Genomic DNA, 26,658 nt, shown 5'->3' with positions numbered 1-26,658 from the left:
TTTGTCTCTGTGCTTAAGATGTGTCTCTTGCAGGCAACAGAGAAATGGATGTTTTCTATTTAACAGATTAATTATGTTTTCAGAGCCAGTCCTCCAGCCTTTTTCTTTTAATGCTTGAATTGAGTCCATTGGGATTCAGAGTTGATTGCAATCTGCGGATTCATTGTTGTCATACCCTGTCTTTTGTTTTCCTGTCTCCCTTCCTATCAGTGTGCTCTATTTGTGTGGGGAGTTTCCATCTTGCCTTCTTTACCCTCTGAGGCCCTGTTGTCTTGGTAATTGTTGCTGGCACATTGGCTTCTGAATGGAGATGGGTTATATGGTGGTCTTCTGCTTGTGCGTGGTGGAGGTTGATCCTCTGGCCATAATAAGTCAGTCAGTATCTTCCACAGGGCCGGGTGTCTTGTAGCATATTCTTTGAGTCTTTCCTTGTCTCCTCAAAGACCCTTATCTCCCCATATATCTTAATGGATAATTTGGCAGTGTGAAGGATTCTGGCAAGGGCGGGGTTTTTTTTGTTTTTCTTTCAGCTTTTCGAAGATGTTGCTCCACTCTCTCCTTCTCTTCATGGTATCTGCTGATAGGTCCAAGCATATTCTTACCTGAGCTCCTTTGTATGTGACTGCCTTCCTTTCCCTTGCTGCTCTTAAAATTTTCTTTTTCCTCGAAGTTGGGTATTTTTACTATTATGTGTCTTCGCATGTTCTTCTTCAGGTCTAGTCTAGCTGGCATCCTTTCTTCTTCCTGTATAAGCACCTTGTTTTCACTCATTAAGGTCGGAAAGTTTTCTTCCAGAAATTCCTTCGCTATCTTGGCTTTCTACTTGTGTGGTGTGTTCTGCTCCGGTAGACCAATTATTAAAATATTATTCCTCTTCATAGCATCTGTCATTGATCTCAGGTTATCTTCTGCTTCTTTAATTTTTCTGTCTTTCCCACTTGCTGGGGTCTGTTTGAGTGTCTTCGAGATCACTGATACGGTTCTTTGCCTAATCGTAAATTCTGTGACCTTGTGTGTGGCTTCTGCTACCTCACCTGTTAACACCTGTATATCCCTTTGGTGTGTGAATTTCATCCCCTGTATTGTGGGCTTCATATCCTCTATTGTTGCATCCTTATTCTGCGTAGTAGCTTCGCTCAGCACCTGTATTACTCTTAACAGACGTCTGAAGATTTCCTTCTGTGACAGATCTGTGTCTGATTCGTCAATGAGAGTCATTAACTCTGCTACTATGTTTTGTCTTTGGGTTTTTTGTTGGGAGTGATGTGGTCTGTTGATTTTTCCTCCATCCTTTCGTAGGCGCCATGTTTCTGGGAGACCAGGAGGCCCTTAAGTCCTTCTCTGTGTTACTATTAAGGATACTTCCAGGGGGCTGCCTGTGACCTGCTATAGAGGTGGGTCTGACTGCCGTGTAGGCAGAGTTCCTCGGTGGTTCAGTGGCCAACAGTGGTAAGAAGTTTCATTGACTAGAATTGGGGCTGGAGCCTAATTGTATGACCCTGGGCTGCTTTCACCTGGTCTGTCAGGGCACAGTTTGCAGCCTTTTTTCTTGTTTTATTAAAAAAAGAAAGAGAAAAAAGGAAAAGCAAAAAAGAGGGGAAAAAAGTAATGAAAAAGAAGAAAAAAAATTTTAAATGTTTCTCCTTTCCCTCCAATTTTTAAAGATGCCTTATAGAAGGAGAAAGTGGAGGAGGCCTCGCTGCCACAGGAGGTGGTACTGATCTAGGGCTCCGAAGCCAGGCTATGTGAGGGGGTGTGAATACTCTTCAGATCGAGCATGCACTCCCCCGGGATCCGGGCAGGTCTGTAGTGTTGAGCAGGTAGACAGAGGCTATGCTGGCAGGAAGCACACCGCAGCAGCGAGCCTTCTGCACCGGCCAGAAAGCCTGAGGCAGCAAGGGGTACTGCAGTGGTGTGGGCCGTCCCAGGAGCCGGGAAAAGTGGCTCCTGCGGTAAATGCCATGCCGAGGCACCAGCCTCCTGTGCTGACAGGAGTGGGCTGGGGCTGGAAGGCCTTTGGGTCTGCTGGAGCTGGGGACGCCACAGGGTACCACAGTGACTTGGGCTTGCCTAAGCGGACAGAAACGGGTCCAGTGGGCAATGCAGGGCCGGGGCACTGGCCTTTTTAGCAGGCAGGAACGTTTATCGTTCAGGCCGCCAGACTGAATCCTGCAGGGCTCCACACTGGCATGAGCCTGCCGGAAACGGGACAGAAGTGATTCAGGTGGGAAACACAGGGCAGTGATGCTAGCCTTCTGCACTGGCAGGAATGCGCTGGGGCAGGCAGTCTTAGTGTTTGGGGCTGCCAGCACTGGAACCCCGTGGGCCACCATAGTAGCATGGGCCAGTCTGACGCAGCCCTGGCGGAAACACAGGGCCGTGGGTAGAAGTGGGATGGGCTCCAGCAGCGGGCACATGCCTGTGGAAAGTGCCCAGGGCTGGCAGCTGAGAGAGTACGCAGTTATGAGGCCTCCCAGGCAGGAAGCGAAGCTGGTGGGAGCAAGTGGGCAGGCGAGGGTGCCAATGGAGAGGTCTCAGGCAGCAATGCCGGTGGATCATCCCCAGTCGCAGGTCACCCAGCCAGCTACTGGTAGATTGCAGGTCTGTATCCAGGGTCCTGGATGAATGGAAGGAGGGACCCGAGCCTGGGGGTGGATCGCTGCCACATGGGGAGAGGGGAACTCCGAGAAAGGGAAACTTCTCTCCTGGTGGAGTGCTATGAGTGGTAAGGTGCTGTAGGGGTTCCTGCCTCAGCTGCACACGTCTCGGGACAACCAAGCAACTCTTAGCGTGGAAACCCGGCCTGGGGTTGGGGTGGGTTAACCACTGATGGCAGCAGCAGTGGCGGTGCATTCTGGGGTCGCTCAGCCTGATGAGCTGAGATATCCCAAGAATCAGATCCCAGATAACCCGGCCCGGCTCAGCACAGATGCATGGGGTGGGCATGGGGTGTTGTTCCAGGGAGATCTCTCACTCACCAGAATCCTTCAACTCAGCTGCCTGGACACTAGACCCGCCTTGCATGAAAGCGCCCTCAGTAAGTGCCCCTCACCTGGTCATCATCTTGACCCGACCCTTCCCAGGAACTTCTTGAAGCACTCTACCCATCCACCCCCAAATTATAGGCAGCCCTTTGGACTCCTGATCACCTTGTGTTACTTAGATTGTTCTCTTTATGATGACTTGGGGTTTCAATTTTACTAACCCCTAGAACTTTTAATTATTTATATGATGGCTTAAGTAAATAACAGGACCAACGGTTCCAAGGGACCATGGCAGAGGGGGGAGGTAGAGGAAAGGAAGTGGGTGTTAACAAACCCAGGGGAAAGGGAACAACGAGTGATCTAAAATTGATGGCAAGGAGAGTGTAGGCGGCCTGGTAGGGCTTCATCAAGGGCATCGTAACCCATAGGAATTACTGAAACCTAAATGAAGACTGAACATGATAGTGGGACATGAGGAAAATTAAATAGAGGAAAGAACTAGGAGCCAAAGGGCATTTATAGAGGTCTAAATACTGGCATGTAGATTTGTAAATATATTTATATATGACCATGGGGAAATAGATCTATGTGTATATATTTATAGGTTTAGTATTAAGGTTGCAAATGGACATTGGGCCTCTACTCAAGTACTCCCTCAACATAAGAACACTTTGTTCTATTTACCTGACATTCCATGATGCTCAGCTTTCCAACTTGATCACAGAAGACAAAGGTATATGAGCAAATGTGGTGAAGAAAGAAAGCTGATGGTGCCCAGCTATCAAAAGATTTAGCATCTGGGGTCTTAAAGGCTTGAAGATAAACAAGTGGCCATCTAGCTGGGAAGCAACAAAGCCCACATGGAAGAAGCACACCAGCCTTTGTGATCATGAGGTTTTGATATGATCAGGTATCAGACATATCATTGTGGATGAGGGGGAGTGCGGAGTGGGGACCTAAAGCCTATCTCTAGGCAATTGTACATCCCCTTACAGAAGAGTCGCGGGGAGGAGATGAGCCAGTCAGGATGCAGAATAGCACAAGTGAAACGTACAACTTTCCTCTAGTTCTTTAATGCTTCCCCGTCCCTATTCTCCCCCCAACCTCCGCCAATTCTATCATACAAATCTGGCTAGATCAGAGCATGTACACAGGTATACAGTAAGAGCTGGAAAAACAGGAAATCCAGGACTGATAAACCCCTCATCACCAATATTGAGAGTAGCCATACCAGGAGGGTAAGGGGAAGGTGGAGGAAGAAAGAGGGAACCGATCACAATGATCTACATATAATCCCCTCCCAGGGGGGCCGGACAACAGAAAAGTTGGTGAAGGTAGACATCAGTCAAGGTAAGACATGAAAAAATAATAATTTATAAATTATCAAGGATTGGGGAGAAGGGGGTAAATGAGAAGCTGATATCAAGAGCTCAAGTAGAAATAAAATGTTTTGAAAATGATGACAACCACTGTACAAATGTTGACACAATTGATGGATGTATGGATTGTGATGAGTTCTATGAGTCCCCAATTAAATGATTTTTAAAACCCCAATGGAGCGACACTGTTCTTCTCTGATGCACATGGGGCTACCCTGTTTGGAATCTAATCAATGATACCAGGTCATCATTATCAGATCAGTGTAATTAGCTTTAGAAGGTAAGTAAACAGCTGCTTGTTTAAGTACTTTTTCTGGCCTATTTCATCATCATACGAAGCTTAATTCATAAACTGAATGCTAAGAAGATAATGTTAGTTATAAATAGAAAATATTTTTAAATATGTATAATTCTTTATTATAAGTAAACTCACTTGCTGAGATAACATGTTTAAAAGATATCTGAGAACCTAGGTAGCTTATAAGTTTAAAATGCGCTGGTGAGGCTGAAAGTATTCCCTATTGGGATCATTTTGTCTCTTGAACATCAAGCTTAATAACAAGCATTTTCAAACTAAAATTTAATGAGAGATTGATTTTTTTTTGTGATCTGAACAGGACTTTTCTCTGCTCCCAATTTTATTCTAGAAAAGTAAATTTTTATTCACAGGAGATTACAACTACTTTAAAAGCCTGATATAGCAGGGAATGTATGGATGTGCTTTATACAATTGATGTATGTATATGTATGGATGGTGATAAGAGTTGTATGAGTCCCTAATAAAATGTAAAAAAAGAAAAGAGAAAAAATGATTAGGGCAAAGACTGTACAGATGTGCTTTATACAATTGATGTATGTATATGTATGAACTGTGATAAGAATTGTATGAGCCCCAATAAATTGTTTTAAAAAAAAGCCTGATATAAAGATATGTATATCTTTTTCTTTTCCCCATAGGTACTTGATTCCAAATGCAGGGGATGCTACCAAAGCCATAAAACAACAGATCATGAAAGTTTTGGATGCTTTGGACAGTTAATCTAAAAGAAGCCATTGAAAAAGAAATTAAGGCAACTAAGAAAAACATGGACCTATTTTCCTGACTGAATACTAACTAGAGACACCTTTACTGTGCTTGTGGGGGTGCTTGAATAACAGTCTACAAAAGTGTTAATTATTATAATCAATCTCTGAAAAGTTAAAAAATTTTTGAAACCTTATTTTGCATTTTCAGTTTTGTAAAGAGTTTTACTATAAAGTTCAAATACTAAGTGAGTTTGAAGTAACTAATCCCATACATACCCTCATGGACCAAGGGTACAACAAACAGTTCTATTTTGAAGAGCTGTTCTAAGGGAACCTGCATCACTTTTAGGTTTAAAAATAACCATATACAAATATACTTGGCAATATTTTCACTGAAAATCAGAGATAGAATTAGTTGGAGAGACTCCCTTTTTAGTTTTATCCTCTGAGCAATATCAGAAACTAAAAAGTATTACCCAGGCTAATTATCTGTTTCTGTTCTTAAAAAGAGTACAAATAAAGGAATATTCCAGCCAACTGAAAGATAGTTAAGCTGGGAAAATGTTGATACTGCAGTTTCTAAATCACTTTTTCACCTTTAGCTAATAAATTGAAAACAGTGCTTCAGAAATACTAAACCACACCCACATAGTTTCTAAGGAATAATAGAAGCTTTATAATTATTTGTAAAATAAGCATGTGAGCATAAAATTGCCATTTGGGGATTAGAATTTTATCTGGAAAACAGTCTTTATTATAAGTTGGATATTTTGATTTAGGATATTATAAACAAGTATTTCTCCTCATTGAGATTATGGTCTGTGACCACACTAACTTCCACTTAAATAAAGCCAAATAATCAGCTTGAATGATAATTCTTATCATTTATAGAAATTTATCATCTTTTGATTTGAAAATAAGTTTTTTTTAATACAACAAAAGAAAGTGATCTAATTTATCTTGCAGTCTGTGCATTTTAATTTATTGAAATGTGCATTAGACACATTTATTTTAAAAGGAATGCATTTGGGGTTATAACATTTGGAAAATAGAAAATTCACAAATCTTTCATGTTCTATGTTCAACGGTTGAGAAGAGAAATATTTATATATACCCTGTTAACAGCCAGTATTTTAGTATTGTTAATGGCAATCAAGTGAACAGAAGGCAACATAATTCAAGACATTTTATTCTGATACCTAAATTTTTAAAATTTGAGTGGTTGAGGACATTTGTATGAAATTGCACCTAGTACAATTCTTGTTATTTATAACTCTTCCCCTACCACTGTTCCCTTTTCCCTTTTCTTGATCTCCTTGTATAAATGTCCAAAATCTGATTTCCCCCCACTCTGCCATGGGACTTTTTTTCATATTAATGTAAAGATGTTTGTGTTACTGTTTGTAAATTAAAATTGTAAATAAACAAGTACAGTTTATGCAAAACTTTTTAATGAAATATCTCTTTGTTTCTACATTTATAAATCTACTGATACCTAGGAACATCTGAAAATTGAGAGTTATTTTAATAGAATTTAAATGTTCATGTTTCAAGTTTGTAAGTATTCTTATTTCTGTTACTCAAGAATTAAGGAGGAAGAAAGTACTTTAAAACTAATAACAAATTCCAGGTGAAAATTAGTTGCTTTAACTTGGAATATTTAAACTCCTTTATCAAGCGTGATGTCCTCCAGGGACCTGGTCTCTCCTGACAACCTGTCCAAAGTACATGAGATGAAGTATCACCGTCCTTGCTTTTAAGAAACATTCTGGCTGTACTTCTTCCAAGATAGATTTGTGCTTTTAGCAGTCCATGGTACTTTCAGTATTATTTGCTAGCACCATAATCCAAATGCATAGATTCTTCCATTTTCCTTATTCAATGTCCAATTTTCACATCCATATAAGGCAATTGAAAATCCCACGGCTTGGGTTAGGCACACCCTTGTCCTCAAAGTAATAGCTTTGCTTTTCAGCACTAAAGAGGTCTTGTGTAACAGTTAACCCTGTGCAGTATATCCTCTGATCTCTTCCATAAGCATTGATTGTGTATCCAAACAAGATGAAATCCTTGAAAACTTTAATCTTTTCCCCCATTTATTATCATGTTACACATTGTTTCAATTGTTGAAAAATTTTCTGTATATTGATCCTTGATCTCATCACAAGGGCTCCAAGTTCCCCCTTTCAGCAAACAAGTTTTGTCATCTGCATATTGGAAATGGTTGTTACAGCCTTTATCCAATCCTGATGCTACATTCTTCTGTAATTCAGCTTTTCTGAATATTTACTCAGCATACAGATTGAATAAGTGTGGTGAGAGGATAGAACCCAGATGCACATCTATCCTGATTGTAAACTATGCCATATGCCCTTGTTCTGTTCCACAACTACCTATTGACCCATGTGCACTTTCCTCAAGAACAGTGAGGTGTTCCAGGTTTCCCATTCTTAAGGATGTCCAAAGTTATGACCCACACAAATGCCTCTGCTTAGAGTCAGTGAAACACAAGCAAACTTCTTTCTGATGTTCTCTGATTTCAGCCAAGATCCCTCTGACATCAGCTTTAATATCCTTAGGAAGCCCTCGTGGTATAGTGTTGGGCTGCAATTGGGAAGGTTAGCAGTTCGGAATCACCAGCTGCTGTGAGAGAAAAAGAGCTTTCTACTCCCAGAAACAGTTAGTCTTGGAAATGCACGGAGTAGTACTCCCCTGTCCTGTAGAGTCACTTGATTTGGCATCAACTTGAATGCAGTGAGTTTGATGATACCTGTTGTTTCACATCCTCTTCTGAATCCGGCCTGGACCTCTAGCCAGCTCCCTGTCAATGTGTGGCTGCAACCATCTCATTTTTAATGACTTCCCATTTTCCTAGATTCATACTTTGTAAATTCCAGGTTCCAATTATTAAATGGTGTTTGCAGCTTTCGCTTCTGCCCCAAGAGCAAATGAAGGCCCCAAACCCTTTCTCCCACAGCCTTTACTCCATCTACATAATTGTGGTGCACGCTACCTTGTGACGGCAGCTCTTCCTCAGTCATAGTTTGAGTGCCTTCAGACTTGAGGGATTCATCATCTGGCACTTTATTCTGATCATGAGGTTTACAGTATGTGACTATGTTTTGACGCTACCCAGAGGGTTTGCAGTGGTTAATTCCTCTGAGGAGGGGGGATTCCTCTGTGGTGGGCAGTCTATTCCTTCTTCATCAGCTTTTCTCACCCTGGAAGCTCTGCTGAAACTTGTCCACTTTAGGTGACCCTGCTGGTATTTGGAATATCAGTGACACACCTTTCAGCAACACACAAGTCAATACAGTACGACAAACTGACACACTGTGGAACATGATGCTTATGTTATTTTCTCTTTGCGGCTTAAAGAGGTTGGGCTGTAATCTTTATAAGAAACAAACAGCCTTTTCTGTAGTGGAGCCACTGGGTGGGTTTGAATCTACAACCTTCTGATTTGTGGCAGCATGCTAACCATTTGTGCCACCCAAGCACCTTAAAATGCCCCTAAGTTATCCCCAAAATGGTCTTACAGATGTCACAGATTAAACTTTTCAGTATTTAAACTATTCTGGAGCACTAGAGAGCATAGAAGTATAAAATTAATTTTATGATTTTTATACCCAAAGCAATCTAATGTAAATGCAAAAAAAATCCTAAGATTTCAGTATATTTGAGGAGTCATTTGTTGGGGGTTTTGTTTGTATCTATTTTTCCCTCCACCTCTATGTAAGTCAGATCCTGCTGACACCTTGCCTGCCTAAAGCAACCAGGATCATTCCGTCTTCTGTGAAACGTTCAGAGAGCTCAAGCCAATACATGATTTTACACAGTCATAGGGGTCACACAACCTGCTTAACAAGTTCAGTTCTTGCACGAACTTCTTGCAGACCCTTGGAGATGGGGGTCAGATGGTTTAGCAGGTACTCTACTACCCCGAAGTTGACCGCCCGCTCTTTGCCCCTTTGCTTCGCAGCGCCTTACAGTTTCCTGACCATGTGTAGTGAGTATCCTCTTGGTCGGCGCTGCCGCAGGCAGACGTTTACCAGATATTGAAGGAGTGCAGCCACATGACCTCCCCCGGCAGCCCGCTGGCTCGCCGACGGGGCGGAGCAAGGGACGCCGAGGCCCCACCCTCGCCGCTGCGCCTCCTCACTTGCCCCGCCCCTCGCGCCGCCGCCGTGCCGTCGTCCGCGGAGGTCTCGGCTAGGTCCTCGAGGCTCATGGTGCTGCCCGCGAGAACCATGGCCAGTAAGTGGCGCCGCTCGGAGGGGCTGGACCACCGGCAGGAGGGGAGGCTGCAGGCGCGCCGTCGGCGGAGGGCCTGGCCGACACAGCCCTCGGCGCTGCCCGCGTCCCCGCCGCGCCGTGGCCTGCCGTGGCCCAGTGCCCGCGGGACTTGTGGCCCGGCGGCCGGGCCGGCCGGACAGCCGGGCAGGAGCACTCGCGGAGCCTCCCGACGCCTCCCGACTTCCGGGAGGGCGGCCGGCTGCTGCCCGGCGCCACCGTGGTGCCAAGCGAGTTCCCACCCCCGTTCCAAAGTCACCTGCGCAGGAGGGGCGTGGGCGTGTCAAAGGGCCTACTGTGCACCCCTCTCCCGACCCAAAAGGCGGAGTCCCTGGTAGCAGGCACAGGACCCTGCACTTTCAGGAAAACTGGGTAATTGTGATGACTTCAGCAGTGTAAGAACCAATTGCCTTGCCGGATCCTGGAAAATTAGCATGCTTTTGCCTTGGAAGCCAGCCTGTTCAGCGAGGCTTCTTTCACCTTCTGCCCCCAAAATGGACATTCGAGCGTGGACTGTGTAAAGGTTTCTGCCCTAATTATTAGTGTTGGCGTCGGTCACTTGAATACGAAGCTCCTGTTTTCTTTGGTTTGAGCCAGATAGTAAGAACTAATTGCAGTAGAGAATCAATTATGGCTCAAAGCCACCCCATGCATGCTAAGAGAACTAACTGGATTCTTTGCCCCTCCTTCACAGGCCTGGCGCCCAAGGCCTGTTCTGTGTGTGTGCTTGTGGCGTTGGGCGGGGGAGGGGGTGTTTCTACATTTGGACATTGAACTTCCAGGTACGTGATTGCTTATTCTGTACACATGCTGATCTTAGACTTGACGGTTTTACTTCCAAGGCCCCTGGGGGTGAGTTTCTAGCTTCCTTTGCCAGTCTGCAAGATTCTTTCACCTGAAGCAACTCAGTGCTTTATACTCAGCAGCTGAAGAGCAGTCGAAACTCAGCCAACTGGCTTTCTTTGGGAGGTCAGCAAAGTCATTTAATTTCTGGATCTCAAGTTCCAGATCAGTAAAATGGGCATAAACTACCTTTACATGGGCTTTTTGGAACTACCATGAAATAAATATTTGGTGTGGACTGATTTCTATTCTCCGTGTCAAAGTACTAGAATACTGCAAATTGGCAGATGAATGTTCAGGATTAGATATAGGAGGGGACTTCAAAACGCTCACAGAAAATTTTCGTTATCTTTTCAACTTGTGTCCAATTCATAGTAACTCTGTGTACAACTGAACAAAACACTGCCCCACCCTCACAATTTTAGTTTGTTTGAGCTCATTATTGCAGCCACTTTGTCAATCCTTCTTGTTAAGGATTTTCTTTTTTTTTTTCCTCTCTGACACACACCAAAGATAACCCCTTTTCCAGTGACTGGTCTCTGCTAATTATAAGGGGGTACCCCCCCCAAAAACCAGAAAAGCTCCATTGGGTGGAGCTTTCGTAATATGCATTTTTTCCACTAGGCAAGCATTGAGCAACCCTCAGAGTTAGTGCACCCAGTGGCTTTGCCTGGCAAGGTTCTCTCTGGTCACAGTGAATTTTTTCATAAAAGTAGTTTCGCTCAAACCTCATTTTTTGTGATCGCCAATTTGAGAAAACAGCGATTCTGTGAAATGTTTCTTGCCCAGGAAAAAATGCTGCAGAAACTTGTGATGTTGAACACAGCTTACAAGGACAGCACTGTGGGAAAAACTCTTAAGCTTATGAGTGGTTTTCTTGTTTCATAAAAGATGAAATGTCAATTGATGACAAAAATTCTGAAGTCCGTCAACTTTCTGAATGGACAGAAATGTCAACTTGTAGTGCATTTGGAGTTGGTTCCACCAGGTCATACGGTTAATCAAGCTTTCTATTTAAAGGTTCTGAAAAGATTTTGTAACTGCAACAGAAAAGGCCTGATTTGTGGCAGACAAGGGACTGGTTTTTGCCACCACAACAATGCACCTGCTCACAGAGCTATCTCAGTGCACCAGTTGATGGCAAAAACCGGCATGACTCTGTTGCCACAAGCACCTTAACTCACTTGACCTCGCTCTGTGGGACTTCTTTTTATTTGCACGAATGAAGAGGGACATGAAAGGACAGTGATTTGATGAGCAGAAGAGGTGAAGAAAAAAACAAGATGCTGTCAGTCATCCAAACAGATGAGTTTGAAAAATGTTTCCAAGAATGGAATTACAGATTTGGCAAATGTATTAAGTGTAATAGAGAGTACTTTGAAGATGATAAGGTTATTTTGTAAATATATATATATATATGATTTAAAAATCCACTTGGGGGAGCACCCCCTCATATATGCCCCATGTACACGAGTTGAATTTGCTTTTGTAAGGGCATTGCGGCTTTGGTGCCTCCAAGACCAGTTTGTTGTTCTGGTAGTCCCTGGGGCTTTCATATTCTCGGTCAGCACCACAATTCAGAGCCATCAGTTCTTCTGGGATCTGCCTTCTTCACTGTCCAGCTTGGGTCAGGCACCCCTTACCCCTCAAAGCAACATCTTTGCTCCTTAACACTTCAAAGTGATACTCTGCCCAACGAAATGCCATTTGATGCCTTGACTGCTGCTTCCAGGAGTGCTGGTTGGGGATTGAAGTAAAATGAAATACTTGACAACTTCAACATTTCCTCCTCCATTTATCACAGTGTTGTCCACTGGTCCAGCTATGGAGATTTTTATCTTTAGATTGTTTTGTAATCCATTGTGGAGACTGCAATCTTTCATTTTCATCAGCAAGTGCATAATGTCCTCTTCCCATTGAGGAAACAAATTTGTATCTGCATAATACAGGTGGTTAATCAGTCTTCTTCAAATCCTACTACTGCAGTCTTTAGATAGTTCAGCTGTTCAGATTATTTCTTAAGCATACAGATCGAATGAGTGTGGTGAATGGATAAAACATTGACGCACACCTCTTCTGATTTTCAACCAGACATTATCCCCTTCTGGTCCATGTACAGTTTCCACATGAGCACAGTTAAGTGTTCGAGAATTCTTTGTAATGTTATCCATAGTTATGATCTGCACATCAAATACCTTTACATAGTCAATGAAAGACAAGTAGACATCTTTCTGGTCATCTCTGCTTCTAGCCAACATCCATCTGACCTCGGCAAGGATATCCCTTGTTCCATATCCTCTTCTAAATCTGACTTGAATTTATGGCAGCTCTCTTTCAGTACATGGCTGCAACTGTTTTTGAATCTTCAACAAGATTTTAAATGCATGTAGTAGTAATGCCATACCTTCAGTTGAGTGTTCTTTCTTTGGAATAGGCAGAGATTGAGCTCTCCATGTGGTTGGCCATGTAGCTATCTTTCAAAACCTCTGCGTAGAACTAGGGCATGCTGCCAGCGCTGCATCAGTTTGTTGAGACATTTCGATGGGCATCGCATCAATTCCTGAAATCCCATTTTTCATCAATGTCTTCAATTCCACATGCTACCTCTTAAAATAATTGAATCTTGACCAGTTTCTTTTTGTTCGGTACTCTGACTCTGTATATTCCTCCATTTTCTTTTGATGTTTCTGACATCATTCACTATTTTGCCCATAGAATCCGTCAGTATTACAACTTGAGGCTTGAATTTCAATCTTCAGTTCTTTCAGTTTGAGAAATACTGAGCATAGTCTTCCCTTTAGCTTTCTAATTCCAGGTACTGTATATCCTTGTGTATATGCCGAGATTTTCAGCACATTTTTTAAAACGTTTTATTAGGGGCTCATTCAACTCTTATCACAATCCATACATATATATACATCAATTGTATAAAGCACATCCATACATTCCCTGCCCCAATCATTCTCAAAGCATTTGTTCTCCACTTAAGCCCTTTGCATCAGGTCCTCTTTTTTGTTCCCCTCCCTCCCCGCTCCCCCATCCCTCATGTGCCCTTGGTAATTTATACATCATTATTTTGTCATATCTTGCCCTATCCAGAGTCTCCCTTCCCCCCCTTCTCTGCCGTCCCTCTCCCAGGGAGGAGGTCACATGTGGATCCTTGTAATCAGTTCCCCCTTTCCAACCCACTCACCCTACACTCTCCCAGCATCGCCCCTCACACCCTTGGTCCTGAAGGTATCATCCACCCTGGATTCCCTGTGCCTCTAGCCCTCATATGTACCAGTGTACAACCTCTGCCCTATCCAGCCCTGCAAGGTAGAATTCGGATCATGGTAGTTGGGGGGAGGAAGCATCCAGGATCTGGGGGAAAGCTTTCAGCACATTTTTAATGCAGTTTTTGTGGTAAAATTAGGTGCTTCGGCTGATATTCAGGTCAACTTGTACTCAAGTATATACAGTATTTCTACATTTCATTGTCTTTTTGAGTTGCCTTTTGAAATTTTTGTCTAGCTCTTTTACTTTCTCTTTTCCTTCCACTTGCTGTAGCTACGATACAATCAAGAATGAATTTCAGAGTCTCTTCTGACATCCACTTTGGGTGATAAGAGACCAATAGTTGTATTTTATATGGCCACTCTCAAGCTGTTCACTAAATTAGGATGTAAAACGTTGTTATATGTACTGTGTAATGTTAATTGATCTAGATGGTGCTTAGGCTTCAAGCTCAGTTGCTCAATCCCATGAGGTATTTGGTTATGTCTAATAAGTATCTATATCTCTGTCCCCTATCTGCTAAATAATATATGTGAATATACAAAGTTAGTAGAGTTCCAGGTCATTCATGCACTGGTTTATTCCAGACAAAATATGTTTAAACATGTCTCTTACATCAGGGAATGGCTGCAGACAGGTCCTCTCAGTAGTTTTCTTCTCTGAGTTTTATTAGTGTGCTTTAAAAAAACATACTAGAATTTAAAAAGGTGTTGCACAAATGTCAGCTAGGTCAAAATGCTGATTGAGGAACTGGTATACTCCTTAAAACTGTAATGTCCACGTGAAAGAAGAGGGCTGCTGTCCCAAGGTCATGGCTTTGGAAGTCAATGGTCTAAAGTTCAAACCTCTTGTTTTTGAGATTGCTTAGTGAAAGGCAACTTAAAGACTACCATGTATTTTCCGTAGTTCTACTGTAGTGAACGAGTGCTATTGAATGTTCTGCCCTGTACCTAACTCTCATTGTTGTCTTAAACATGATCCAGTCACTTAAATTATTAAGCATATATGAGTGATGATCCCATGTAGTTGAGTCTAAACAGCGTTCCAACATATGAATATCCACCCTTATCTCAATACTATTTTAAATCCTATACCATTGGCTAGTTTAATGATACTATTAGAATTATCAAAAACAAAAAATGAATTACCAAAGGCCCCAAGGAGATTACCTATATTCTCTCCCCCAAATTGATCATGTTTCCACATATAAATGAATTTTGAGTTCACCTTTAACTGTAAGCACTAATCTAAAAACAAATAATTCTTATGATTAAGTCCTGTTCAATACTTACCCTCCTAAAGGGATCATTGAAGATATGGGTGCTGTAGCAGAGTATGGTGAAGAAAGCAGATGGTGACTGGCTGTCAAAATGAATATTGACTGGCTTCTTAAGAGCTTGTCTTAAAACAAGCAGCCATCTAAGTGAGGTGTTAGCTAAGCCCACAGAGAAGAAGCACACCAGCACATGTGATCCAAGAATAATAAATAATAAAGTCCAAGATCATACAATTTGCAGAAGGCTGTGGATGTCAGTGAAAGCCCCAAAGCCATCTGCACAGGTCCCATGGGGATGAAGCCTCCATGGATGACCTGCAGACCTAGGGATAGCCTTGTCCTCAGAGAACATCAGAAAGTAAATTATGCAGATAGAGTTAGGTTAAATTTCAATATTTTCCTTTTGAATAAATTTTCATTTGTTTTAGATATTATTCTCCCTCTTTTGGCATTGAGATGTTTCTGTGTTTTATTTTGTTAATATTGGTAGGTTTTTTTTCTTCTTTTTTTCATGTCTGCTAGATTTTAATGTCATAATAAGCCAAAGAGATCATGAAAATAGTAAATATGGTAGTCCTTGCTACTATTTGATGTAAAAATAATAGGAAATTTTATCTTAAGAGGAGTAATCTGAATTAAAGATGTCATGGAAATATATTTCATAAGGAAAAATAAAGAGAATTGAAAGAATGGGTGGGACAGGAGGAAAATGTAAGCACATGTTCAGATCAGAAGAAGATTTATGTCTATGTGTGTGTGCATGTGTGTATGAAGAAGTATTATTAAAGGAGAAAAGGGAAAGGAAAGAGAAGGAAGCAAAAATAGAGAAGGGAATAAGACATAAAAAGGAAAAAAAAGATAAGGAGAAAAAGGACAAAGCGTTTGAATGTGTGGAGAAAAGACCAAAGACTGGGGTGTGGTTTGTGTGTGGGTGCTGGAGATCTGTTGCTATGGCTGTGTGAATGTGGATGGGTGAGTGCACTTAGAGGCAAAAGGGGCGGGGGAAGCCTTTGGTTACATGGGCTGTGCCTGAATCTACAGATATACTCCTTTTGAGAGGACTTAGCTGCCTCCTCACTTACATGGCTGCTTGGTTTAGTACACACTTTTTACACACTCCAGATTCTATTCTTTGATAGCTGGGCACCATTTGATTTCTCCACCATACTTTACTATACAACCTACATCTTCAGTAATCACTTCATGAGTACCGTTTCTTTCTTATATCTAGCTTCTCTGTCTTTACAAATGCAAAGAGTAAAAGCTATAAAACTTGTTCATACTGTTAGGTGTCATCAAGACAGTTCTTGTTCTCTTATTTTTATATGATTTTTAATATGAATTCTAGGATAAGGAAATCTGTAGTGATAATTAGAATAACCGTTTCTTACAGAGAAGGGTGGGGAGATATGGGTATCTAATAACAATGAATCAATGCCTTAAAATTGATTGTGGTGATGATTGCACGACTCTCATATGTTCAAAACTTTGAATTGTATGACACATGAATGATGTGTTAATTGATTTTTAACATTAATTAAAATAAGGTTTTTTTAATTTGAAAGAAGAGGGGTGGGGCTGATTGAACTATAACCAGGGACAAGTTTTAGATTTACCAATATGTTCCCGAGAGCAAAGTTCAATGAAAACTGTGGCATCTGAGAAGATCTGCCAGGTCAGTTAAATTTGACACAGAGAGGTTATCTTAGAAGGTTACAGCAACTTTTGGGGGTGGAATTCCATGGGGATAACCTTGAGAGCTCTTCTTCAAGGACACAGGGCACTTATGAGGACTTACTAGGAAGAAGTTTAAAGAAAATGGAAAATTTCTTTGGTGAGAAAAGGGCAGGAAAGTTGTACCAATGATTCCTTTTTGGTTTTAGTAGTGTTTTGCTTATCCTGGGTCTCTTTCCATATAGTTAGTGATTAGTTTTTCCATTTCTATAAAAAATAGTGTGGGATTTAGATCGGAATTGTGGTATGTAAATAGGTTGCTTTGGTAATGTTGACATTTTTACTGTCAAGTCTTCCTATCCAGGAACATAGAACATTCTTCCATATATGTAAGTCTTTTTTGTTCCAGATCTAACTGTGGAACAGATTATCAATTGCTCCTATGTAAGTTCAGGTTGAAGCTGAAGAAAATTAAAACAGGTCTGTGAAAGCCAAAATAGTTCCCTCACAGAAGGGTCACGGGGAAGGGGCGAGTCAACCAGGGAGCAGTATAGCACTGGTGAAACACACAATATTCCTCTGGTTCTTTGAGACTTCTTCACACACACCCCGCCCCACCCCCACCATCATTCCTGCCTTTCAGTTCCCACCACTAGTCATTCCCCACCACCAGTCCTGCCTTTCAGTTCTGGCTAGACCAGAGCATGTACACTGGTACAGATAAGAACTCATGACACTTGGTATCCAGGTCAGATAGACCCCTCAGGAGCAGAAATGGGCATATCAATACAGGAGAGTAGGGGGAAGGAAGGGAGAGAAGGGGAGGATCGGTGAACTGATTACAATGATGGGCGCATAAAATCACCACCACCTCCTCAGGGCGATGAACAACAGAAACATGGGTGAAGTGAAACAGTGGTCAGTGTAGGATACGAAAACAATAATTTATAATTTATCAAGGGGTCATGAGCGTGGAAGGTAGGGGAAAGAGGGAAAAAGGAACTACCAAAGGCTCAAATAGGGAATATTTAGAAAGTGATAGCCACATATGTACAAATATGCTTGATACAATTGAAGTATGGAACACTTAATGACAGTGGACCTGATCTGATCATAAGCTGTAGGAGAACATCAAGAACATCATCCATGAAGAAAACAAAAGGTCATTTAAAAAACAGGGAAGAAAGTAAAGATTAAAGTGGATGTCTTAAGAGACTCTGAACCTTGTTCTTAGTCAAAGAGTAGCTAAGGTAAATGGAAGAGCTGAATAGAAAATTTTAAAGGGCAACTCAAGAAGACAAAGTAAAATATAATGAAATATAATATATATATATATTTTTTAACAATTTATTGGGGCTCATACAATTCTTATCACAGTTCATACATATACATACATCAATTGTATAAAGCACATCTGTACAGTCTTTGCCCTAATCATTTTTTTCTCCTCTTTTCTTTTTTTACATTTTATTAGGGACTCATACAACTCTTATCACAATCCATACATATACATACATCAATTGTATAAAGCACATCCATACATTCCCTGCCCCAATCATTCTCAAGGCATTTGCTCTCCACTTAAGCCCCTTGCATCAGGTCCTCTTTTTTTTTTCCCCTCCCTCCCCTTTCCCCCCTCCCTCATATGCCCTTGGTAATTTATACATCGTTATTTTGTCATATCTTGCCCTATCCGGAGTCTCCCTTCCCCCCTTCTCTGCTGTCCCTCTCCCAGGGAAGAGGTCACATGTGGATCCTTGTAATCAGTTCCCCCTTTCCAAACCACTCACCCTCCACTCTCCCAGCATCGTCCGAAATACAATATTTTAATGAAATATAATAATTTCTAACGTAGAGTTAGAAAACCAAAACACACACACTAAGCAGATCTTAAACTGAAGACCTAAAGAAAAAAAAATCAAGTCTTGAGTTGCAATATTTAAAGATTCTTTAGGTAAAAATGTTGAATGATGCAGGAAGCATCAAACGAAGGAGGTAAGACTCTAGAGCCATTACACAAAAAAGGACTAGCTAGCATTCTGTCATTTCTAGAGGTAGCATATGAACAAGAATCAATGGCACTGAAGGAAGAAGTCCAGCCTTTACTAAAAGCATCCGTCCAAAGCAAGGCTCCAGTAATTGATGGAATACCAGCTAAAATGTTTCAACAAGCTGATAAAGTTCTATATCAGGAAATTTGAAAGACAGCCATTTGGACATCTGGCTGGGAGAGATCCATATCTGTACCCAGTCCAGAGAAAAGTTACCCAACAAAATATGCAAATTATAAAACAGTATCATTTACATCCCATGAAAGTAAAATTTTACTGAAGTACAACCAATAACAATTGCTGCAGTACTTTGACCAGAAGGTTCCAGAATTTCAGGCTGGATTCAGAAGAGGATATGGAACAAACTGGTATCTGATGGATCTTGGCTGAAATCAGAGAGTACCAGAAAGATGTGTACTTGTGTTTCAATGACTGTGCATGGGCATTCCACTGTGTGGGTCATAGCAAACGATGGACAGCCTTGAGAAGAATGGGAAGTCCAGACACTTAGTTGTGCTCATGAGGAACCTGTACGTGGATCGAGACAGTTGTGCCAACAGAACAAGGAAATGGTTTAAAATCTGGAAAAGTGTGCAACAGGGTTGTATCCTCTCACCACAGTTTTTCAATCCGGATGCTGAGCAAATAATCAGGGAAACTGGTTTATATGAAAAAGAATGCAGCATCAGAATTGGAGCAAGGCTTATTAACAACCTGTGATAGGCAGATGACACAGCTTTGCTTGCTGAAAGTGATGAGGACTTGAAGTACTTGGTGATAAAGATCAAGGATTGCAGCCTTCAATCTGGGTTACAACTCAATGTGAAGAAGACCAAAATCCTCCCAACTGGACCAGTAGGTAACATAAATGCTCACAACTAACTAGGTAATATCATGATGAATGGAGAAATCATTGAAATTGTCAAGGATTTTGTCTTGTCTGGATCCACAATCAATGCTCATGGAAGCAGCAATTGAGATCAAACAAAAGGTTGAATTAGGTAAATCATCTGCACAAGACATCTTTTAAGTGTTAAAAAGCAAGGATGTTATTTTGAGGAATAAGATATGCCTGATCCAAGGCATAGTATTTTCAGTTGGCTCATATGCATGTGAAAATTGTACATTGATTATGGAAGACCAAAGAAAAATAAATTCATTTGAATGATGATGCTGGAAAAGACTAAAGAAAGTACCAAAAAATCTGTGTTGGAAGAAGCACAGCCAGAATGCTCCCAAGAAGTAAGGATAGCAAGACTTCATCTCACCTGCTTTGGACATGTTATCAGGAGAGTCCTGTTCCTAAAGGAGGACATCATGCTTAGTAGAGGGGACGTGGAAAACAAGGTGGGTTGTAACAGTGGTGGTAACAAGGGGTTCAAACTTAAGAATAATCAAGAGGACGGTACAGGCCTGGGCAGTGTTTTACTGTTTTACATAGAGTCTCCGTGCATCACAGCTGACTCAACGGCACCTACAGCAACAGCTTTGGGTTTCTTGTAGTAATGTTTTGTTATTTTTTTCTGTATTTACATCTCTAGTTAGATTTATTCCTATGTATGGTTTCTGCTTGAGTGCCACTGCAGATGATATTGTGCTGCTATGGTGTTTTTACTTACTAGTCAATGCTGTCTTCCTTTGGGTATGACTTTGTTCATGGAGTAAGTGCACACTGCTACAGGTACCTGGGCTGCCTTGTGTCTCAAGAACATGTGTAGCCTGTAGACTGCATGGCATTCCCCCTGCGAGCTTCTGGACTGAACACTGTGTCCCAGCCAGTGGTGGAGTAGTTGAGACAGGCATCTCCCCCTCCCATAGATCACTGCCCAGTTCACTGCAGCCAGCAACTACAAGGATTTGCAATTTTTGCCTAGGACAATCTTCGTACCCGGTTGTGAGTAGGTAGAAGACCCAAGGACAGAGAAGAAGGAATAAGAGTCAACCGCAGCTGTTTTCAAGCCATGCTCTCGTGAATTCACCATATTATCACACGGTGGGAAGCAGACCCTGCCCTCACGTGCGTCGTGTTCTTGTTCTTGGCATGGGGCTTTGAGTATGTATCCTGCTCGATCTCAAGGCTTCTCAGCCACAGCACTGTTGGCATCTTGGCCTGGATAATTCCTTGTTACTGGAGGCTGTCCTGAGCGCTGGAGGAAGTCTAGCAGAACTCCCGACCTCTATCTATTAGAGCAGTGGTTCTCAACCTTCCTACTGCCATGACCGTTTCATACAGTTCATTATGTGTGGTGACCCCCCAACCATCACATTATTTTCATTGCTACTTCATAACTAATTTTGCTACTGTTATGAATCAGGTGACCCCTGTGAAAGGGTCATTCAACCCCCAAAGAGGTTGCGACCCACAGGTTGGGAACCGCTGTATTAGATACGAGTGGCACCCTACCAGTCATGATTATCGAATAGTTCTCCAGATATCCCATGGGTGCAGATTTCCCTCTACTAGCGAATTGTGACCTTTATTTGAATTCAGCAGTCAGAGTTCTGATGACAACTATGTGTATCTTTGTTCTCAGCCTTCCGCTTGGCCCTCATCCAGCTTCAAGTTTCTTCTGTCAAATCAGATAACCTCACTCGAGCTTGTGGCCTTGTCCGAGAGGCAGCAGCACAAGGAGCTAAAATCATTTCTCTGCCGGTAAGTCGTACTCTAGACCTCTAGACCAGACAGGATCGTGTTTGCTATCTCTCCTCATGCCTTTCTGTGCCAGGGTCCAGCAAGGCCTCTCAGGGCCCAGCATTTTTCTACACTGACTGGATAATGATCCAAGCGAGGGTCTTTGTGCTAAGACATGCCAGCATGGTTGTAGGTCTTTCGTGTTAGGCTCATCTGTTCTGTTCAGATGAAGAATCCAAAATCCCCATAGACTGAGGAACTTACTTAAAGCTAAAACAGTTGGTGACTTGGATATTAATCTCTGTTACTTATGTAATTAAGCTTGTACAAGACCAGGACCTACCAGTTTTAACACTAAGCCTCCAGGATTACAAGAAAATGAAAATAATTAGGAACACTCCGGGAGGCTGTGCCATCTTAGGTAGGAGCGTTGGGAGTGTAGTGGTTATGAATTGGGAGCGATCACGATTGGCAGTTGAAAATGACCAGCAACTCCAAAGGAGAAAGACAGGGCTTTCTACTCCCATAAATAGTTACAGTCTTGGAAACCCAGAGTAGCCCCTACCAGTCACTCTGTGAGTCAGTGTGAGTCAGCATTGACTCGATGGCAGTGAGTGACATCTTAGAGCCAGCAGGACTCTGTCTTTGTTTTCAAGGTACTTTGTTTGATAATAGAATCGGCTGAAGGTCGAGCATATCTATTGCCAATTTCAGCGTTAGTCCTCACGCAGGGTCTCCACAGAGGTCAGCACATGTATCTGCAGACATCTTCTCCAAAGACTTGATGAGACTCAGTGAGTGGAATTGTTCCAGACGACACCCACCATTCCTCTCACCCTATGAACCGATGGCGACCCTCTGCAAACTGCCTGTAGATTGATGGAGAATTTTCATGGCTATCTTAGGTTTTATTTACCCTCCAGTCCCTCACACACGTGGTCAGTGAGCAGGAATTTTTAACAAGGGAACTAGAAGTCCTACTGTGAATCCAGTCTTCATATGGCTCCAGCTGTGGGACTTGTACCCCGAACACGGTCTCTTGCTTTAGGTTGCCAAGATCAGGATTAAAAAGAGCTGAGGAGTGAAAGTGCTTGAATTACGCACTTGCGCATCTCAGTGACTATCCAGCATGAGTCTTGTACAAGCAGCTATCCCTGGGCTCCAGTTTCCCAGCGCAGTGCCTGGTACACAAGAGATCTCAATAAATACAAAAGCGAATGAATGCAAGTCACAAGTGTAGTCATTTTTGCCTTCTATTTTCTGAAACAGCCCAGAACTCTTGACCACACTCATACCCTGGTTGGCATGAGAGACCATAGGATCAGAACAATCGTTCTGGAAGTGAATTGAGAAATGACTCAGTTTACATATGAGGCAGTATGGTAACCTCTGTGGCTTCTAAAGATTAAGTACTTTTTTCAAAATCAGACCTCACTGCTCTATAGTTCATAATGATTGTTTTTAGCCTATGAACCCATCCCAGCACCCAAAGTCATATGAGTAAGCCCAGCCATATCACAAGTGAGTGCATCTAGCCTTTATTTTCTTACCTCTTAGAAAATTACGCATCTGAATGCAGATCACCGTTTACAGGGGAAGGCCCTATCTCCTTTGGGGGGAAGATTTTTGTCTTGGCTTCTCTTAACTACCTCCTTGGTATTCCTTAGAGAGCTCCTCATGACATCTGTCTTTCCGTTATGCGTAGCTTGCTCGTTTTATATCTCCAAAGTGGCTTATGAAACACTGTACAGTGCTATGGCCTCATGGATTGTTATAAGAGCTGTAAGAGCCCCCAATAAAATGATATTTTAATAATAATAATAATACAGGAATCTCTGTTTCCAAATGCGATTACATTAATCAATATAGGGACTCCCATTTACAATACCTATTTTGGGGGCACACGTTCAATTCTTCACATCCTAGATATCCAGGATTAGGAACTAGTTATTACAGACAGATCTGGCCTCTGCCAAGCTTAGCCTGGTCAACTTAACTTATCTCTTACAGTTATAGCTAAGCCAGGTTTGAGTCCTGCCTGGGTCCCTGAATTATCACCTTTGCTCCTTAGCTGTGTTTGACTCCTTTAAGTGAGAGGAGAGCTAATAGAAGCAGCTGTCAGAGTAGAATATTAACATAATATTTGAGTATTTAGATTTTTTTCTCTTTTCCTCTGACCACTTTATCTTAGGAATGTTTTAATTCTCCATATGGTACAACATATTTCCCTGAGTATGCGGAGAAAATTCCTGGAGAATCCACACAGAAGCTTTCTGAAGTAGCAAAGGAGTGCAGCATCTATCTCATTGGAGGTAACTTCCCACCCGCACGGTATAATGGCCTAAACATTGAAACATCAGAATGATCTTTCTTATTATCGGAAAACTGGCAAATGTAGTTCAGCCATTGAACAGATCAAAGTAGATCTGTATGTAGTAGAGTGGAAAGGCTTGAAAGCCTCATTGGTAAGTGGAAAGAAGCAAGTTCAACACAATATGAGTAAGTTATTCCCAATTTAATCATACAAACAAAAGAAGGCTATATATTTTTACACGTGCGTATGTGAAACAGAGTGCATACGGCGCGCTGGTTAAGTGTTTGGCTGCTAACGGAAAGAAGAATGGTTTAAAACCACACCCTTCTGCAGGAGAAAGATGTGGCATTCTGCTTCCACGAAAGATTTATTGCCTGGGAACCCTCTGAGGCAATTTACTTTGTCTGACAGTGCCACCGTGTGTCCAGTGACGGTGACAGAAGGATAGACACCAACTTGATACGGATGATTTTCCCTCCAGAAGCAATGAGATTACAAAGACAGATGTCTGTAGCACTTTTGCTGGAGTAGTAGTGGAAAGAGAAATCACATGAAGTGTCTTTCATTATAAAATAAGAATGGATATTTATTTTTCCCCAAAGAGTCCACATACATAAAGATAGCATTATGGTGTTTTGAGATATAATTTTTAATGTTCCTTTGGCTTAACTTAAAAAAATTAGTACAGCAAAACTGTTTAATAAATATAGGAAAAATATACATGTATATTAAGGATTAGAATATTGGATTAAAAACCAAAGACCCCGAACCAGTTGCTGTCAAGTCAGTTTTGACTTGTCTATCAGAGCAGAAGGATGCTCCGTAGTAGTTTCGGTGGCTGAGTTTTCAGAAGTAGGCCACTCGGCATTTCTTCCCAGACACCTCTGTGTGGACGTGAACTTCCATCCTTTAGGTTAGCAGCTAAGCAGAAGTTCAGAAATGAAGGCAAAGCAAGAGCACAGAGACAGAATGTCTGCAGGATCTGTGTTTAGTGATGGAGAGGCTTAGGGCTTAACATTCCCTGGTTCAGATGTATTGGGATACAGACCTGTTGTAGGGCCTCGTAAATGTAATTTGAGGAGCAGGAAATTGCCCGTTTTATGCTAACAGTACAGACTTAGTGTTGCTCGCGGGCAAGGCAGAATTTCAAGAACTATTTGCTTATTTTTTAAGCCCGTCTTTGGTATCACATCTAATTATAGTTTGTCTACACTCTGGAGTTTATCTCTGAAAGATTTTACTCAAGAAGGGAAAAAAAAACAACCCATGAGAGTAAATGACCTCTACAAGACAGTCAACTTGGTTGTTATACCTAATGAAAATTTATCAAACTTACAAAAGGAAAAAAAAATTTTTTTTTGCTTTATTCTGAATTTTCTTTTGTGTCTATGTCTTTCTCTCCTTAACACAAGGTTCCATTCCTGAAGCAGATGATGGGAAGTTATATAACACATGTGCTGTGTTTGGGCCTGATGGAAATTTATTGGTAAAACACAGAAAGGTAAGTAGGGAATTTGGCAAGTATTGTTATATGTAGGGAATTTGCAAGGGTCCCCTAGTCCTTCTCCTCCTGTCGGACAGACGTTCTGCAGACGTTTGGCGGGTTGAGCTTTTTAAAAAACTTTCTATTGTGAATTAGGTGAAGGTGTAAAGAACAATAGATCATCCTTTCACTTTCAACAATTCGTATGTATTTTGTTTCAATTCATTCATTGCGCTCCTTTCATTGTGTTACCGTCTGTCTCATTTCCTCTCTTTTCTTATTTTATTCTTCCTTGACTAACACTCTGTCCTTGGGTAAATGCTGCCTTTTAGATCTTAAATAATGTTTTGGGGTTTTTTTTTGAGGGGGAGTGACTGTTTATTCAAACGCGTTCAGAGAGCCCTGCTACACAGCACAAACTGAGTCATTGAGAGCTGGGGGCCAGGCCAGGCCTGTGCTGTGTGGGTACCAGCAGGCAGCAGACGATCAGCCCAACAGCCAGAGCAGCAGAACTGGGCTGAGCAGGAGTGCATGGGTCGGGGCCCAGGGGGCTGCTGCTGTGCTCATGGCCTCAGCATAGAACTTGGCCACCTGCGCTGGTCAAACCACATCTGCATGCAGCGGCTGCTCCCTCGGCCAGCCGTAGCAGCTCAACTCATAGAAGTGGCTCCAAATGTCCTCACAACTGGGCCACAGGCGTGGAGAAGTAGAAATCCATGTGCTGGCACTGGTTATACCCTGAAGTCCAGCTCCAGCCCTGTGCCAGTTGGTCAGGCTGCATCTTCCTACAGTGGTCCCAGTTGAATCTGTACAGGTAGGAAAGGTCCTGTGGGCTTCCTGGCTAGCGTTGTCCGAGCAGCAGGCATTCTTCCAGGGGCTGCACTGGTCATGCAATCTGTCCCCAGGGCCTGGCTTTTCCTTGTGCTTGCCGTCCATGCAGACATTGAGGACTTCCGACCTGGCCTGCATAGTCTGGCGCATGATACCCCGTCCATCAGCCACCAGCAGCAAGAGGAACAGCAGCTGCATTGTCATCTGTCCTGAAGGAAGAGCTAGAGAGGAAATGGTTGTGGGTCCAGCACTGCACTCCCCCTTGTCTAATTGCAGGGCGCAGCAGCAGCAGCTTCGTAGCCTAGGAGATAGGCAGTGGGAGTGGAGCCAGAGGAATAGAGCTGGGATCGGGCGAAGGCCACTCAGCTGCTAATTCTTGCACATGGCACCAGCCAGGCCTTCATGGGTGGTAGGAAGAGTGGATTAATAGATAGGCAGAAAGCCAGTGGCCAAGGCCACTTGGCCTATGTCTCACAAAAGCTCAGTCTGATGAAATCTTGCAGCCAGAGTTGTTGGGACCTTTCTAAATAATTTCAATAACTGTTTATTGTAACACAGGGATGAGTTCAGTTCTGGACCTGAAAGGAGCTTAGGGC

General features: G+C 42.3%; 2 protein-coding genes across 5 annotated transcripts in view; both read left to right on the top strand.

The window, feature by feature from the left end:
- Window positions 1-5,583, top strand: part of TBC1D23 (TBC1 domain family member 23) — a 72,611-nt gene extending 67,028 nt beyond the window's left edge. For all 4 annotated transcript variants that reach the window (XM_075542638.1, XM_075542637.1, XM_075542639.1 and 1 more), the window contains one exon: window positions 5,321-5,583. In XM_075542638.1, coding sequence (XP_075398753.1) covers window positions 5,321-5,402 — 82 coding nt within the window. In that variant the 3' untranslated portion in view covers window positions 5,403-5,583. The remainder of the gene's footprint in view (window positions 1-5,320) is intronic.
- A 3,969-nt stretch (window positions 5,584-9,552) lies between these two features.
- NIT2 (nitrilase family member 2) overlaps window positions 9,553-26,658 on the top strand; it is a 36,339-nt gene continuing 19,233 nt past the window's right edge. The window contains exons 1-4 of the mRNA XM_075542636.1: window positions 9,553-9,646; window positions 21,337-21,455; window positions 23,626-23,746; window positions 25,161-25,249. Coding sequence (XP_075398751.1) covers window positions 9,619-9,646; window positions 21,337-21,455; window positions 23,626-23,746; window positions 25,161-25,249 — 357 coding nt within the window. The 5' untranslated portion in view covers window positions 9,553-9,618. The remainder of the gene's footprint in view (window positions 9,647-21,336; window positions 21,456-23,625; window positions 23,747-25,160; window positions 25,250-26,658) is intronic.

This window comes from Tenrec ecaudatus, chromosome 2, assembly GCF_050624435.1.
Source record: "Tenrec ecaudatus isolate mTenEca1 chromosome 2, mTenEca1.hap1, whole genome shotgun sequence".
In the NCBI taxonomy this organism is placed as follows: Eukaryota; Metazoa; Chordata; class Mammalia; order Afrosoricida; family Tenrecidae; genus Tenrec; species Tenrec ecaudatus.
This window is presented reverse-complemented; position numbering and strand designations above follow the sequence as displayed.